At 43.2% G+C, this 18,887-nt stretch overlaps 1 protein-coding gene across 6 annotated transcripts in view; it reads right to left on the bottom strand.

The window, feature by feature from the left end:
• Positions 1 to 18,887, bottom strand: part of LOC125460126 (protein FAM107B-like) — a 183,758-nt gene that overhangs the window by 26,779 nt on the left and 138,092 nt on the right. For all 6 annotated transcript variants that reach the window (XM_048547236.2, XM_059649649.1, XM_048547240.2 and 3 more), the window contains one exon: positions 3,738 to 3,912. In XM_048547236.2, coding sequence (XP_048403193.2) covers positions 3,738 to 3,912 — 175 coding nt within the window. The remainder of the gene's footprint in view (positions 1 to 3,737; positions 3,913 to 18,887) is intronic.

Genomic DNA, 18,887 nt, shown 5'->3' with positions numbered 1-18,887 from the left:
ACAAGTATCTTGGTCCACCCTATCAATTCCTTAAAAAATCCTCAAACAAACAACAAGTTAGCTTCTATACTCTTTAGTGAATGCAGGCTTGTTTGTGTAATCTCTCCTCATAAAATGTAACCTTTACAGAGATGGTAACATTCTGGTGAATCTGCACTGTATAAGGCCAATATAATATTTTCTCAGGTACATTATTTTGATCTTTATGCCAGATGTGGTTTAATCTAGCTTGTACAAAGTGTAGGAAAGCATCTTTCATTTTAGGTTCTAAATCTTTACTTATAAAAGCCAATAATTCATTGGCATTTCTATCACATACTGCATTTCTCACTAAGTTATCTCACGAGATGAATTAGTAGAAAGTGAAAGTTATCACAATCTTTCTAATAACAATACACCAAATGCAGGCAGTAAAATGGTGCTCTACAGAAGGCGGAAATCCCAACTTGCTTGACCTCCTTCCTGAACTCTTATCTGTTGGCAAAATCTCAGCGAAATCCACAACCACCTTGGCCATTCATTTCAATCTGGTTCAATTTCCTAACTCAGTCATCATCTATTGGAGCCTAATCTGGAGAACAGAAAACGAAGAACATTCATTTCTCTTGAAAACCTCACTTGCTATATGTAGAGGAAATTCTCTTGCATTAAAAATTGCAGCCACTTTCAGTTCTAAAAGGATTTCAATTACAGCATTTGACCCCATGCTGCCAGCTGGAATGAACTTGATTGACTAATTTACCAGGAGGTATCTCAGCTCAAATAACATTTTATTCAAAAACTTGCTAATAGTCACAGGTCTTATTCATACTGGAAGTAATTAATTAATTGGTCCACTCAATCTAAAAGAAATGTCTGTATTTGAAAGCTATTCTCAGTAATGATACCGCAAAATTATTAATTGGTTGTCATAAAGAATACAACTCTCTCACAGAGATCCTTTCAGACAGGATATCCGCTGTGTTTTTCTGGCTTGTTCGACATGTGAGTTCAGACCCACAGGCATAGCCGTTGACTCCCAAATGCCCGAGCAAATCACTTAGTTGTACTAAACTGCTCCAGGAAGTAAGAAACCAATAAAACTGGACTGAATATATCCAACATCCACAGACGCGCCAGAAACTTCAAGGGCACACCTATTGTATTGGCCTCACAAAGATTGTTGTACTTCTGCCTGGCGATGTCTGCCAAAGTGGAACAGCTGGATTACAGTTTGTCAGATCGTTGCTGGACTTGCCCATGATTGGGTGCACACAAATGATGCAATCGGTCACGTTTACTGTCATGGCCATCTTGGAGGATGTTCTGTCTAACTATGAGGACTAGCCCACTGGCAGTGTTTTCTGGGCAGCTCTCAAAACAGACTCTGCATTCCACAAAGTCTCATGGCACCAGGTTAAACGTGGCCAAAGGAACCTCCTGCTGATTACAATCTTCCTCCTCACCCTGCTTCCCCCTGCCGCTCTGAGCTCAGCAGATGGAGCAATACTCCTTTGTATTGAATACAAATTGGAAGCAACAAGGGAATAAACTTACTAAGCATTGTCCTTACCAATTTGTAGATCAGAGTGATGACCATGTAGTGCTTGTAGAAATTCATCTTTTCATTGACAATACCACACAAGGCAATGGAGTGTACGGTCATTATGTCAAATGAGATGAATGACAAATCTAGCAGCTCAAGACTGCACCTCTACAAGACACAGAGCCAACAACAGATGGTATTCAACCATAATGTAAACCGCATGGTCTGGCGCATACCCCAGTTTACCATTATCATCGAGGTACGAGATTAACTTTGGCTCAATGGAGACCGTATTAAAAGGGCATGCCAGGAGCAGTACCATGCATACCTAAAATTGAGGTATTGATTTGGTAAAACTACAAAATCGGGATTATGTGTACACCAAACAGCACAAGCAGCAAGTGGCAAATACAGCCCAGCAATTCCACAGCCAGTGGGTCAGATTTAACTTCTGTAGACCTGACACATCCAGCTGTGAATGGTGGAGCTGGAGGAGAAAGCTCTACAAGTATCCTTATCCCCCCAACAATGGAGGAGCCCAGTGTATCAGTGCAGAAGACAAAACGGGGGCATTTATAGTGAGGTTCAGACAAATATTGAGTGGATGTTTAATCTTGGCCTCTTTCTGAGATCTGCAGCATCACAAATCCCAGTTTTCAGTCAATTTGATTCACTCCACATGACACCAGAAAACAGCCAAGGACACTGGACACTGCAAAGATTAGGGGCCCTGACAACAGCCCAGCTGTATTACAGCTGATACAGCAGTACTGAGGACATGTGCTCCAGAACCTGTCACGGCCCAAGCCAAACTGCTTTAATACAGCTCCAATACTAGCATCCACCTGGCAATATGGAAAATTTCCTAAGCTTGTCCTGTCCACAAAAAAAAACACAGCAAATCCAACCTCTTGATTATCAGCACACTGAAGGAAAGGGTTGTTGATAGGTCCATCAAGTGCAACTTACTCAGCATTAATTTGCTCACCAAAGCACAATTAGGATTCTGCTGGGGTCATAAGACTTCCAACCTCATTACAGTTTTGGTTGTAAAATGGACAAAACAATTGCACTTGAGGGGGAGATGTGAGTGATGACCCTTATTATGGGCCAATGGGCAACCTGCTTTCTAACAGCTGGTTCACCAGTGGACCCAGATGATTCCTACTGACTTCCTGATCTAGGCACAAACCGAGAACCCAATCTAGAGCATGCTGCATCGTACAATTCTCTATACTAATATCCTGGCTCAGACGGTGGCTTTAATAAGCAGCATTTGATCAAGTATGATGCCGAGGAGCCCAGAAAAACTGAAGTCAATGTAAATCAGAAGCAAAACACTAGAGTTGAATTCATATCTAGTGCAATGAAAGATGATTGTTGGAGAACAATCACTACAAAACCAGGACATTGCTGCAGGAATTCCTTTGGGGTGTGTATCTTACGCCCAGCCATCAGTAGGTGCTTTGATGTCCTTCCCAATAGAAGGCCAAAGGGGGGAAATTTTGCTTCTTTTGTACAATGTCCAGTACTATTCACCATTCCTCAGATAATGGAGCAGTCCATTCCAATCACAGCAAAACCTAGACAATATTTAGACTTAGGCCTATTTACTCCATAAGTGCTAGGCAACACAGAAGAATCTAACACTCTCCTTTTGACACTCAATTGCACAGCTATCATTGAACTTCCCCTGCCAACATCATCCTGGGGGTTACCATTGCTCAGAAAGTGAACTAGATCAGCGATATAAATACTATGGTTACACAAGTAAATGTAGACTATAGACTGAGGCTGGAATTCTAAGGCGATTACCACAAGCTTTCCAAACCCTGCACAATCTGCAAGACACAATTCCAAAGTCTAATGGAATACTATCCACCAGATGGATAAAGTACAGGTCCAACAACACTCAAAAGTTGTGCAATTGGCTAAGAGCAATTCTTCAATTTAAATCTTAATTTTGCAAATTGAAGATCACAAACTCCACATATCTGGTAAGATTTACGCTGAATGATTTGCTATAGAAATACACAAGTTGCTGGGCAGATCTTCAACTTGCATCATTTGTCTTAATAACCAAGTAATATTGGTTCCAAATAGCGGTCACCTCTACTCTAGATCCCCAAGAGTACTGTATGATTCATCATCTCAATATAATTGAAAGCAGTGCAGAGTGAAATTAAGGTGATACACTTGGCAGTTTCCTCACCGTTTCTGGTTCATGAGGAGCTCTCTATGCAGTTCTTGGTGACTCCTGGAGGCTTTGACTGGATTGAGAAGCTTCTTAGGCCTGATGAGCTCAGGATTATCATCAAAATAATCAGGTTCGGCCATGAGGCTTCTGATCTCCGAGGGATTATTGTGCCTTTCAGAATACATGGAGGCTAAAGAAGAGAAGACAGTTATGTTAACATTGTCAACAAGAAAACAACTGTTAACCCAATGTATGTACATACATTTAGACAAGGAATGGACTCTTGTAAATCATTGTTAGCACAGCAATGATCCTCCTGCACAATTGTTTTCAGGGGTTAATGCCTCATTCAATAGCTGGTGCAAGTCAACAAATAATTGAAGCAATATGCAATGGAAGTTTTCATCCATAAGTGCTAGTACATTTTTATGTTACTACTTTCATTGTGTTCTTCAGATTTTCTACCATTGGTGCATTCTTTCATGTATGTGCTTACAATAATGATACAAAATGCAAACTACCGTAACTCATCAGGTAATGAACGCTCTGTCATTTGTCTCAGAGTGAAGCTGGAAGCCAGGGACACTCGAGTACTTTTTGTGCCTGTTCAATAACGCCACTTCTGAATAGCAGAGACAGTAGGAACTGCCGATGCTGAAGAATCTGAGATAACAAGGTGTAGAGCTGGATGAACGCAGCAGGCCAGGGAGCATCAGAGGAGCAGAAAAGCTGACGTTTCGGGTCTGGACGCCTGAAGAAGAGTCCAGGCTCGAAACATCAGCTTTCCTGCTCCCCTGATGCTGCCTGGCCTGCTGTGTTCTTCCAGCTCTACACTTTGTTATTTCTCTTCTGAATAGCAGCTGCAGATGGACCACAAGGAACGGAATGGTGCAACTGCTATTTAAGACATACTTCAATAATGATCCACACTCTCTCCAGATAGAGATCTCAATAAAAAATGGCATCAACCCAACAAAATCAAATAATTTGTCACAAGGCCAGAAAACTGAATGTGAGACTCCTGCTTGTTGACTACAGCTCCACCTTCAACACCATCATTCCCTCTCGACTCACCTCAAAACTGTGACACCTTACTCTCAGTTCCACCCTCTAACTGGACCCTCGGCTTTCTGACCCACAGCCTGCAGTGAGAATTGGTACAAAAACAAAGTTGCTGGAAAAGCTCAGCAGGTCTGGCAGCATCTGTGGAGGACAAAACAGGTTAACTCTGTTTTCTCCTCCACAGATGCTGCCAGACCTGCTGAGCTTTTCCAGCAACTTTGTTTTTGTTCCTGATTTACAGCTTCTGCAGTTCTTTTGGTTCTTACTTAGTGAGGATAGGTAACTGACCTCCTCCACACTAACATTAACACTGCGCACCCCGCGTCCCCACCCCAAAAGGATAGGTCATCAGCCCCCTACTGTACTCCTTATACAGCTATGACTATGTTGCCAAATTCCAAACCAACACATTCTACAAGTTCGCTGACTACACCACTGTAATGGAATGAATATCTAACAATGACGAGTCAAGCTACAGACGTGAGAGAGAAAGCTTGGTGATGGGGTGCAATGAAAACAACCTCTCTCTCAATGTCAGCAAAACTAATGAGCTGATCATTGACTTCAGAAAAGAGGAGAACAGGGCTCCTATCTACCTCAATAGAACAGAGGTCAAGAGAGCAAAGAGCATCAAGTTTCTCGGAGGGACGATAAACATCGACCTGTCCTGGACCTCCCATGTAAATACAACAGTCAAGAAGGAACAACAACACCTCTTCTTCAGACAGCTCAGGAAACTGGCAAGTCCATAAAGGTCCCTCACCAACATCTACAGAAAGCATACTGTTTGGGTGCATAATGGCCTGGTACGGCAACTGCTGTGCCCAGGCTTGGGAGAAACTACAGAAGGTGATGTGCATAGCCCAGACCATCAGAGGAGCCAACCTTCCATCCCCGGACTCTACTTACATGGCTCACTGTCACAGAAAGGCAGCCAACATCAAAGACCCATCGCACCCTGGTAATGACCTCCTACAACCTTCTGAAGAAGGGTCGGAGGCCCGAAACATCAGCTCCTCTGATACTGCTTGGCCTGCTGTGTTCATCCAGCTTTACACCTTGTTATCTCAGATTCTCCAGCATCTGCAGTTCCTACTATCTCTGCCTGCAAGTCTTGCTGATCTGCAAATTCTTAGGTTGTTGTGATCTGCCTATACCTTTCGTAAACAAAGCTTTTCTTTGTATTTTGGTACACACGACAATAAAAAAAATCAAAATCAAATCAACAAGATGATACCTTTCAGGTGGGGAAAAAGCCCTGTCACACTGAAGGTGTAGACTAGATGTGCAATAATGGAATATCTGGGCTGGTGGAGGATCCTTTGTATTTTCTGGCGTATTTACCGCTACATTCCAAATACATTCTTCATGTGTGAAATTAGGCAGTGTGAGATCTCATAGACAATGAGGGAGCTACACTGACCCTATCCCCCGCCTCTTCCTCCGCCAACTGTATCGGTGCTGCCTTGTGCTCCCACAAGGAGTTTGAACAGGTCATCAACTTTACTAACACCTTCCACCCCAACCTCAAGTTCACCCAGACCATCTCCGATACCTCCTTCTCCTTCCTGGCCCTCTCTGTTGCCATCGCTAGTAAATGCCTCGAAACGTTATCTATTTCAAACCTACCAACTCCCACAGCTGCCTTGACGACACCTCCTCTCACCTCACCTTCCTGTAAGAATGTGATCCTCCACTCCCAATTCCTTTGTCTACACCATGCCTGTTCCCAAGGTGGGGCGTTCCTCTCCCAAACATCCCAGAAGTTCTCTTATTTCGAGGACTGTAACATCCCTCCTCTGGTGATTGAAAATGCCTCACTCAACTGCATATCTTGCATTTCCCACACCTCTGCCCTCACATTCCACCCCCCCCAACAAAAACAAAGAGACAGAATCCTCCTTGTCCTCATACCAGCCCACCACCCGCCACATCCAGCCTATCATTCTCCCCCACTTCACCCCTCTCCAATCTGAACCCACAACCAAAGAGATATTTCCCTCCCCACCCCTATCCACCTTTCATTGGGTTAGTGGGGAGTGTGGAGTGGACAAGGGAGTTGTGGAGATCACAGTCCCTACCAAGCCCAGCACCTTTCCTTACAACCGCGGGAAGTGCTACAACTGCCCCTAAACCTGTCCCCTCACCTCTATTCAAGGCACAAATCAAACCTTCCACATTAGACAGGGGCTCACCTGCACATCCACTGCTCCTGATGTGGCCTCCTCTACATCGGTGAGACCAAGCAGAGGCTCGGAGACCATTTTGTAGAGCATCTGCGCTCCGTTCGCAACAAACGACAACACCTTCCGGTTGCGAACAATTTAAAATCCTGCTCCCACTCCTTAGGTAACATGCCCATCCTAGGCTTCCTCCAGTGTCATATTGACACCGCCTGCAAACTGGAGGAACAGCAACTCATATTCCATCTTGGGAAACTACAGCCCAATGGTCTCAATGTGGACTTTACGAGTTTCAAAATCTCCCCACTCCTGGCCTCACCCCATGACCAACACTCCCTCTCATGTCCACCTTCTTGATCTGACACAACCTGCCCATCTTCTTTCCCACCTATCCACTGCTCCCATCCCACTGACCATCCCCACCACTGCCTACCTGCACGCACATCACTATCCCACCTACCTTCCCCAGCCCCACCCCTCCTCTGAGCTTCTTGCCCCACGCCTCCTCTCTGAGCTTCTTCCCCCTCCCCTAATTCTGAAGGGGGGTCCCGACGTGAAACATCAACTTTCCTGCTCCTCTGATGCTGCCTGGCCTGCTGTGTTCATCCAGCTCCACATAATGTTATTTCTGACTCCAACATCTGCAGCTCTTACTATCTCTGTCAACTTTACTTTACTTTTTCTTCTGATTTCTGACATCTGTCGTTAATTTAGGCACCATGGTACAGCGACTCAGTTTCTCCACTGTATTTTTGTAACAAACAAACAAACACATTCCCAGATCTTAAGTCTCTGGGTTAATATTTTTAAAAAGTTACAAACAGTAGCATGCTTCCGGTGGCACACCATGGTTCAAGCGATTCCAGAATAACATGGAGTATACCCTCGGATTATGCTATAGTGTGGTGATGACATCATGAGTATGTATCATACTGACTGTGAGACATAATACAACAGGGAGGTGCACATGCGAGTTTAAAATAAAACTACTAGACATTTATCCCAAATTTCCTGTCTGCTTTTAATCAGCAGGCATGGGGCTGTGCAGTTATTAGTCATGTCCATGGTTAAGATGCTGTGCACAAAACAACGATGCCTTGAAATCACACCACTACCATTTAAATTAAAAGCCCTGTCCATGGGGCTGCATCATGTACCTGAAATCAGATCAAAGTGGAAATTTGTTGGAATTTCCCAAGGAGCAGGGTGGGTAAAAAAAGACCATATAAATCAGGATTACAAATTGCATCAAGAAATCCAAAATGTGCATTTCTTGTAAACAACAATTATTCACAATTTCTAACTATAAACTATTAAATTACCATTGGCACCATAATGACCAGATGTCTTTCAAAAAAAAAGTTCTGCAGCTCTTCACTGGCATTTTCAGAATGGCAAATGAATCAGTTATCCAGAATTATGCTCAGATAAAATTCCTCAATGCCTTGTGTTGTCAAAGTGTTGTAGAAAAATAAATTAGTTTGTGCTTTTCCACTCTACGATACAAATGTGCAAGCACAAGATATTAGTATAAAGGCTGATTCTCCAAAATTAAATTGAAATAGTGAACAATAACTCGAATGTGAACTTTTTACTGAATAAAGATCTTATATTTATTAACCAACAGGCTCTCTCATAACTCAGAAAATGAATTTGGGTTTCTGTTGGCGGGAGTGGAGGGGGACTGCTTATAAATTGAAGATATGTCTGGTTGCATTGTGAGAAATTCTTCACTCCCCACGGAGTCAGATTGCTACATCTGGGGGATTCTGGGTAAAAGGGTCTTGTGGACAGACACATATGTCAACTGCAATGAAAAAATGATTAGGGACTTTGAATAAAGTTACACTAAGCTAAACTACAGATCAACAGTAAATTCAAATTATGTTGTGAAAAGCAGAATTCTTGAAGGTGCTATTTTGTTGCAAATTGAGAAAACATGCAAGACAAAGAAAGATGATTTTTGATCAATTGTCTGCACACGTGAGCAATAAATACATGCAAGAATTAGTCACCCTGAAGAATTTATTCTGCCATAGCGTGAACATAGAACATAGAACAGTACGGCACAGAACAGGCCCTTCAGCCCACGATGTTGTGCCGACCATTGATCCTCATGTATGCACCCTCAAATTTCTGTGACCATATGCATGTCCAGCAGTCTCTTAAATGACCCCAATGACCTTGCTTCCACAACTGCTGCTGGCAACGCATTCCATGCTCTCACAACTCTCTGTGTAAAGAACCCAACTCTGACATCCCCTCTATACTTTCCTCCAACCAGCTTAAAACTATGACCCCTCGTGTTAGCCTTTTCTGCCCTGGGAAAGGAAACGAATTTGAGATAGAACATTTAAAAGTGATATATAGGAAATAACAGTGATTTCTAAGTCATTTAGCTTTAAAATGTTAATTTAATAAATGCCTAATTTTCACTCTCACATTTTAAAGTCAGCAGTAAAATGACTGGTATTTAAAGTGATAAGTCACCAGGACCAGATGGGGTATATCCAAGAATATTGAAGGCCGTGAGAATGGAAATTGCAGAGCCGCTGAAAATATTCTTTCAGCCTTTTCTGCTCTGAGAGGAAGTGTAAGAGGACTGGAGATTTGCAAACATTACACAATTGCTCAAAGGCGGCTGTAAAGATAAGGCCAATTATCTTAATTTTGGTGGTGGGGAAACTTCTACAAATAATTATTTTTTTGATAGGATTAGTAGTCACAGGAAAATATGGGTTAATTTGGAAAAGCCGACATGGATTTGTTAAAGGAAAATTATGTCTAATTTGCTGCATTTCCACCACCACCCCTCCATCCCCCCCTCCATCCCCCCTAAATATAAGCATTTCAGTGAAACCAGCATCAAAAGTTGCATCATTTGGTGAAGTAAGGCTGATGACGATAATGCTTCTGATCTGTTGTATGTAGCTCTCCAAAAGAATTCAATACCATACCACAAATGGACTTGTGAAGAAACTTATAGCCCATGGAATAAATGGGACAGTAGCAATGCAGCTACAAACTAGCTGAGTGATGTGATATGGTAATGGCTATTGGGTATTTTTCAGGCTAGAGGAAGATTTTAGTGGTGTTTCTAGATGTCAGTTTTGATGCTTCTGCTTTTTCTGATATAAAAATGACCTAGATTTGTGTATAGGAGGGGAAAATTTCAAAAACAAATTGTGGGCAGTACAAATCTTGGGAACATTGTAAATGGTGAGGAGGGCAGTGCAGAACTTAAAAAGAAAAATGAAAAGTTGTTGAGATAGGCTGCTAGGTGCCAGATGTGGAAAAGTACAAGATTATACATTTTGGTACAAAACATAAAAGACAGCATAAAGGGTAATATCTTAAATGATGTGCAGGAGCAGAGAGACATGGGAATGTGTGCACAAGTCATTAAAAGGGCCGGCAGTGAGAAAATTAAGGCATATAGTATTCTAGGCTTTGTTACAAGAGGATAGATTTCAGGAGCAGGGAAGTTGTACTGGATTTGCGCATTATTGGTCAGATCTCAGTCGGAGTATTTTGTACAAATCTGGGCACTGCACCTCAGGAAGGATGTGAATTCATTGGAGAAAGTCAGAGAGGTTTACAAGAATGGTTCCAGGAATGAGAAATTTCATTCATTCAGTTACAAGAATATATCAGAGAAGCTGGGAAGAGAAAAATGACAGGGGATCTGCTGGGCGCTTTCAAAATCATGGATGAAGGACGTAGAGAGAAACCATCCCCAGCCGTAAAATAAGCAGGAACCAGAAGGCATAGATTGAAAGTGTTTTGTAAAAGAAGCAAAAAAAGAGGAGAAACAAAAAAAACTTTTGCACACCAAGTAATTAGGGTGAGGAAGGCGGATTCATTTGAGACATTCAAGAGGGCAGCAAATGATTATTTTAAAATACATACTGTTATTGGGAAAAGGTAGAAGATTGCCATGAAGCCAAATTGCTCAAAGCACCAGTACAGAAAAGATGGGCCAAATGGCCTTATTCTCAACCGTGCCAATTCTGGTGATCTTATACAGTAAGTGCGACAGAAAAACCATGAACAAAAGTAAAACTGACAACATTTGTATCTTTCAGAGTCATGTAAATTTGATAAGGCAGATTGAGGGGGAAAAATTAACACTTTCATTGACGAGCCCAACAGACAATGGTCAGCAAGTAGAATATTCAAAGGCAACAAAAAGAGATGTTGGATCCTGTCAGATGGTTCTCTGGGCAGATAGCTAAAGACATTCTGAAGAACACCTCGTGGTTAGAGCTTTCAAACAAGCTTCGAGACATAGCTTGGCTCGAAGTGACTGCCCTTGTGTGGAGATTGCTCAAGCCGCCTAGTTTCTGTACTTTCTCTAATTGCAAAGGCAAGGATCCCACCTCCTTTTTAAATGATTGCTACTTAAAATCTCCACTGCCACTTCCAACAATTTGTGTACATGGAGCTGAAAGTTCTTTTGCTCTTACAATTTAAAAAAAAGTGTGTCCTTTATTTAAATTGCTTTCCTGGTTCTTCCCACTAAACAAGTCAGATTACACATCAGCAACCTGCCCTTCCACTCAAATAGTCCGTTTATAGCCTCTTGAAATTTGTTACTACCTTCTTGCAGTCCACTCTCTTTCCAAGTTTTGTGATAGCTGCAAAACTTGAAAATCCTCACTGTACATTCAAGTTGTCAATACAAAAGGCAGAAAAGCAATGGGTCTCAGTTCTGAATCTTGAGGTATCCTCCTATAAACCCTCCTGCTGTCTGATAAGCAACAATTCACCATTATTTTCCTGTTACTCAACCAACTGGTATCAGCAAAGTTGAAGGTCGTGGAATAAAGAGAGTGTCAGCTTGAATACGTCTGTTGTGTGAACATACAAGAATAAATTCTTGTCAGCCTCAGTTCAAATGAAATGCAATTAGAACTTGTTTGCAATCTGGCCTTCTGGTGTTTCACACCAAGTACAATCCTATTGAATGCTGGAAACGACTGGTCTCTTTTTCAGAGTTAAGACTCCCCCCACCTCCGACAAGTTGGACAAGTTCAAAAATCAGTCACCAGGTTTTAGCCCAACAGGTTTATTTGAAAAGACCAGAGTGTTGCTCCTTCCCTCGGCGTGTAATGAGAGAGGAGGTATCAAGACTCAGAATTTATAAAGTAAAAGATCAAAAAAGTCTTACAACTGATAGGAACTGAAAGAACTGCGGATGCTGTAAATGAGGAGCTAAAACAGAAGTTACTGGAAAAGCCCAGCAGGTCTGGCAGCATCTGTGAAGAAAACAAAAAAACGTTTTGGGTTTGGCAAGTTCTGAGGAAGAGTCACTGGACAAGATGCTGCCAGACCTGTTGACCTTTTCCAGCAACTTCTGTTTTTGTTATAACTGACGGGAATGTATTGGATAAACCTAAAATGGCTGGCTGGCTCCCTCCTGCTAAATCTTTACTCAGTTAGAAAAGGAGATGCAGGTTTCAAAAGATTAAATCCCAAAATTTTTTTCAAGTCACTGCCTTGAGATAACTAAAGGTTTCATCAGTGTACACAAGAGGTGACATCTCAGGTCAGACAATGCATTTTAGGTGGGAGGCCTCGTTTAGAACCTGTCTGTGTTTTAATTTGGGAGTCAGGCTGATTTTACTTCCAAACCAGGAATTTATAAACTACCCGAGATAATAAAGTGTGAAGCTGGATGAACACAGCAGGCCAAGCAGCATCTCAGGAGCACAAAAGGTGACGTTTCGGGCCTAGACCCATCAGAGAGGGGGATGGGGAGAGGGAACTGGAATAAATGGGGAGAGAGGGGGAGGCGGACCGAAGGTGGAGAGAAAAGAAGATAGGTGGAGAGGAGAGTATAGGTGGGGAGGTAGGGAGGGGATAGGTCAGTCCAGGGAAGACGGACAGGTCAAGGAGGTGGGATGAGGTGAGTAGGTAGGAAATGGAGGTGCGGCTTGGGGTGGGAGGAAGGGATGGGTGAGAGGAAGAACAGGTTAGGGAGGCAGAGACAGGCTGGACTGGTTTTGGGATGCAGCGGGGATGGGGGTGGTGGGGAGATTTTGAAGCTGGTGAAGTCCACATTGCAGCCCAATGGTATCAGGGTTCCCAAGCGGAATATGAGTTGCTGTTCCTGAAACCTTTGGGTGGCATCATTGTGGCACTGCAGGAGGCCCAGGATGGACATGTCATCTAAAGAATGGGAGGGGGAGTTGAAATGGTTCTCGACTGGGAGGTGCAGTTGTTTATTGCAAACTGAGCGGAGATGTTCTGCAAAGCGGTTCCCAAGCCTCTGCTTGGTTTCCCCAATGTAGAGGAAGCCACACTGGGTACAATGGCAGATGTGCAGGTGAACCTCTGCTTAATATGGAAAGTCATCTTGGGGCCTGGGATGGGGGTGAGAGAGGAGGTATGGGGGCAAGTGTAGCATTTCCTGCGGTTGCAGCGGAAGGTGCCAGGTGTGGTGGGGTTGGAGGGCAGTGTGGAGCGAACAAGGGAGTCACGGAGAGAGTGGTCTCTCCGGAAAGCAGACAAGGGTGAGGATGGAAAAATGTCTTGGGTGGTGGGGTCAGATTGTAGATGGCGGAAGTGTCGGAGGATGATGCGTTGTATCCGGAGGTTGGTGGGGTGGTGTGTGAGGATGTGGGGGATCCTCTTTGGGCGGTTGTGGCGGGGGCAGGGTGTGAGGGATGTGTTGCGGGTAATTTATAAACTACCCCATTGGCTGACCGTGTCTACGGAGATATGTGCTCTTTGAACAAAAGAAGTAGAATGCATCTGCAAATACATACAAATTGACCCCCTAGATATATGTGTGACTGTGCACACGCATCAGACAGAGAAAGCATGTGCACGTACATACATGTGCATCTGCGAGACAGACAGAGTGAGTGAGTGAGTGACAGAGAGTGGAGGTCTGTGAGAGCATGTGTGTGTATATGCGTGCGTGCATTTGTGGGCTGGGGTCTGCTGTAGTGCGACACGAACCCAACACCACATTTGAGACCATCCTGACGGGTACTCAACTTGGCTGTCAGCCTCTGCTCGGCGGCTCTGCGTTGTTGTGTAACCCAAAGTCTGCCCTGTAGGGAGTTTACCCGAAAATGCGAGGCTGAATGTCCCTGACCACTAAAGCGCTTCCCACCCCCCACCCCCAACCATCAGTAGTGCGGTGTCCATTCGCCCGTTGTTGTAGTGTCTGCATGGTTTCGCCAATATACCATCCTTGGGGTATCCTTGCCTGCAGCTAGGAGTTAGGTAACGTTGGCCGAGTCACGAGTATCAGCCGTGCACGTGGGGCATGGTGTTCCCATGTGTGATGGTAGTGTCCATATTGATGATCTGACATGTTTTGCAGAGGTTGCTGTGGTCAATGTTGTCCTAAAGGCTGGGTAGTTCCCTGCGAACAAAGGTCTTTTTACGTTCTGGCGGTCATTTGAAGGCGAGAAGTGGAGGAGTGGGGATGAACTTGGAGAGGTGCTTGTCGTCATTGATGACATGTTGAGGGCTGCAAAGAACATGGCGTAGTTTCTCTGCTCAAGGGAAATTCTGGATGACGAAGGATACCTGCACAAAAACAGAGATTGCTGGAAAAGCTCAGCAGGTCTGGCAGCATCTGTGGAGGAGAAAACAGAGGTAACGTTTCAGGTTCAGTGACCCCTCAGAACAGGTGCTGCCAGACCCGCTGAGCTTTTCCAGCAACTTTGTTTTTGTTCCTGATTTACAGCATCTGCAGTTCTTTCGGTTTTTATTTTGGATGTATCCTGTGTCTGTCTTCGGAGGAAGTTATTATGGTTTTTTGCTGTGGCCCATCAGAACTGGCAACTAATGAGTTGAGCACTGTGTCCCGTTCTCAGAAGGCATCCTTCAACATCTTCAGGCATCCGTTGTATTCCTCTTCATCTGAGCAGATCCTGTGTGAGCACAGGACTGGTCTTCAGAGAATGGCGTTTTTTAAAATATGTTTCAGGTTGAAGCTAGTTGAATCTATGTTGTGTTAGTGATTATGAAGAAAATTTTTAATCAGGCTAAATAGATAAAAATTCTATAATATTACAATTCATATGGATAATGTTGGAAAAACGCAACGAATAAACTGTTTAGAACGAAAGGACAACGTGCTGCTTTCAGGGTATGTGGAAGCAAATTGTTTGTGTGTTATTGCTGCTTTAGAAACTAAATACTGCAAGTTCTTTTGCACACAACATTCACACTTTCCAACTGATGTAACTATGTTTGCCAATACTTGATTTTAAAAGGTGTACTTAGCCTATACTAACATCCAACTGGGTGAAGACATCACAGCAAAGAACTTTGTTTTCAATTCAAGGGGTCTCATTACATTTGTAATGTCTATAATGTAACAGTTCATTACTAGTTTGCAATGTTTGTATGTCATTTTGACAGAGACAGGGAATGGCAGGGGCATACAGAAGCAGCCCCTGGCAACCAGTAAACACATTATGCTGGCCTACATTGACATGGAGACAGACACCACAATCCTGTACACGAAGGGGGCAAGTTGTCAGCCAGTTTGCACGTGCCAAATTCATGCCAACACTCCTCACCCTGCAGAATAAATGAATTACTTAATGTTGTGAAACAAAGAGCTTGCGTTTTCTATTCCATTACTTAAAAGGGCAATGATGAATTAGAAAAAGTGTTTTAAAGCACTTGTGCTTATAACTCAGTTTACAGGACAGAGAAGCAAAGTGCCGCCTAACAAATGATGCAGTTAACAGCACAGCACCCAGCATCACCATTTATACTTGCACTAAGCATTAATACCCCTCTTCTGATATCTTAGAATTTGTGGAGAGAGGTGCAGGAGGCAGTTCTATTTCCCAGCATGATCATGAAAAGGAAACAGTAAAGTGGATGCAGGAGCCAGCTGTCAGTGCTGAGCTGAGAGTAGTCAGCACGCTGCTCGAGCCTCTTAACATCCCTCAGGCTAGAGGGCTCATCTTATTTAAAAGGCAGGAAGGGTAACAAGGTGCAGAGCTGGAGGAACACAGCAGACCAGGCAGCATCAGAGGAGCAGGAAAACTGACATTTCTTCTTCAGAAATGGGAGAGGGGAAGTGGGCTCTGAAATAGATAGAGGGGGGCAGTGACAGAAGGTGTGGAGTGGATAGGTGGGAGTACTACTATCCACCTTCTATCACCACCCCCTTCCTCTCCATTTCTTGCAGAACCCCCTTCCCCATTTTTGAAGAAGGGTCCCAATCCAAAATGTCAACTTGCCTGCTCCTCAGATGCTGCCTGGCCTGCTGTGTTCATCCAGCTCTACACCTTGTGATCTCAGATTCTCCAGCATCAGCAGTTCCGAATATCTCTGCATTTTAAATAAGGCTGGTTGAACACAGCATGATGCAGCTCCTTCACTTCAGGCCTCGGGTAAAGGCAAATGATGTAAACATATTAACCAAGAAAAATGATGAAATAGTCTGGTCAACAGAAACATCTTAGAAAAAGCTAACAACTCAACAGTCTGAAAATTGATCTCTGACATATAAAGGCAAAGAATTAGAGCAAAAGGTGCAGCTGGTCACATGCTTATCTTAATTCCAGCTGCAGGATAGTCAACATTCTGTCATTTTTATGACACAACACAAGAAATTTACGTCGCCTAGACTGGTTGGACATTTCTACAGTACACAATGTCTCCTTTTGTTTCTGGGGTTTGAGGCTGTCAGCTGTATTTTGCACAAATTTGTAACAGACCAGTTGGACATTGGTCTGGAGAAAAGTTTATAACATTGGAGAATAGTCCATGGTAACACAAATAGATATCAAGCCAAAAGTCCCAGTATAAAATTGCTTATTTGCAAAGTTCTTTTAATGAACGGGTACCAGTCACATTTCAAAACCTTTAGCTCTTCGTTCAGAAATATGCTTTCCTCATACAACTTGAATATGAATGTATGATGCTCAAATTTATGACAGTCAAAAGAGGGACAGAGAGACAGAAACATTGTAAATACGATGGTTTTATTTGCGTTGAATGGGATATTTTCGTAGATGATCATTCCTGGAACCTGTGGTATATACCACCCTAGCACAGTTTGTATTACTGAGTAAGGGCTGTTTGGCAATTCACTACCACCAATGCTCATTTGCCTTTGCAGTATCCAGCGAATAGTGGTAGACAGCACATCACCATATCCACACAGGAGACTCGGTTCTTAGAAGCTTTATCTTTTGACAGCAATAAGTACAACTACATTTGGTTGGACATGATTACTAGGACCTTAGGAAACTGGTACAGCTAGATCTGCTCTGTCTGAAAGCTAGCACAGAACTCCCTGTCTGTTTCAGTCTGTGGAAGGAGACAAATGTAACATGAACATTAACCTCAGAACCATTACCTTATATAACAATGGGTGGAGTTTAATGTAGTCTCTAATCTTTCCCCCCCCCAATAATATTCTTTATTCATGAAACTTTAAAAAAAATTTCATCACAAACTATTTCCATTTGAAAGTTATAGAATTTATAACAAAATTCAATTTGTCTTCAGACGTGTTCCACTTTTGGGTGCCTGAATTGTAACAGTTTTGTTACTCACAATGTACCTTCCACATTAGGAATGCAGCCTGAAGGCAAAACATTTCAAAATGAATTGTTATTTCTTTTTTAGAAAGTGCAAGAGAAATAAACTTCTCTATGAACCTTGTTCCAACCTTCAGGTGTTTCGATACAACTTCAAAACCCTCTGCGTTCACAATTACATTCTTTGTAAGGTAAGCAACCTTACAGGCTGCATACAAGATTTGAAAGTTGCCTTGGTATACTATAGCTGAAAGGCTTCGACTGCAGCTTTTCCCCATTGCACCTCTGTGACAGCTGCCTTCAGTTCTAAATCGACCCTTGGCACATTGTCCTGAGATTTAGAATGTGCTGGTCTAGAACACTTGGTTGACAACAACTGCTTGCATTGGCAGACTAGCAAATTTTGGGCAGATGAACAATGAGTGCCTTGCACAGAGTCCTCCAGGCACAGATGATCCTTGTCCTAGTGTTTAGCCCTGGGAACAACATGTAGATCACGCAGTCCTGCACGGCACCTCTGTCTAGCCCTTCTTTATAAAGGCATATCCCACAAGGAAGTGGGTAATACTTTCTTCCCCACCAGTCACCTCAAAAGGCAACTGGAGGGGTGATACTTTGGGCAGCTAGGGAGGACTGATATGAAGGCTCTCTCTCCGTGTCAGCCAATTTATATCATGGTGCTTATTTGTAAATTCTGCCAAATTACTTTTACTGTCTGCTCAGAGAGCCAACTGACAGAATCTGCCCTTTCTTTTTCCTCCAGGACCCAGAGGGCATTAAATGCTGAGCACTGCATTATTGGCTTGGGGTTCAAGAGGTGTTTTTCTGCATAAACCTCTCCATGGGGAACAGGGGATCTGGAATGATCTAACTATGTTGCATGTTCCACCATCAAAGTCACTGACTTGGCTGGAATTAAGGCAGAACATTATAGAGGGTGTTCTGAACATAATGGAATGAAGATCCACACTTACAGTATCCCTCAGAAAATTTCAAATCAACCTGTTCAGACATGTTATGATGGCCTTTCTGATGAAGGGTCTAGACCTGAAACATCAGCTTTTGAGGTCCTAAGATGCTGCTTGGCCTGCTGTGTTCATCCAGCTCCACACTTGGTCATCTCTAGAATAGTTAGGACACTGCCATCGTTCCACAAAAATCCCTCTGAGGCCTCTCCTCCTTTCAGGTTCTGATGAATGTGGACAATGGCAAAATGCGTGGCAGAATCAGACAACATGCTGAGCCAGGCCCATCATGTTAGGCAGCAGTAAACCCCCACATGATGTTCATTATTGTTTGTTAAACACTTTAATTAACAGCCCAACATATCACATTAATATTCCAGGTTGTGATCTTACAAAACTCACCATTCTAACGAACTATGAGCAAAT

The sequence above is a fragment of the Stegostoma tigrinum genome, chromosome 11 (genome assembly GCF_030684315.1).
Source record: "Stegostoma tigrinum isolate sSteTig4 chromosome 11, sSteTig4.hap1, whole genome shotgun sequence".
Taxonomy (NCBI): domain Eukaryota; kingdom Metazoa; phylum Chordata; class Chondrichthyes; order Orectolobiformes; family Stegostomatidae; genus Stegostoma; species Stegostoma tigrinum.
This window is presented reverse-complemented; position numbering and strand designations above follow the sequence as displayed.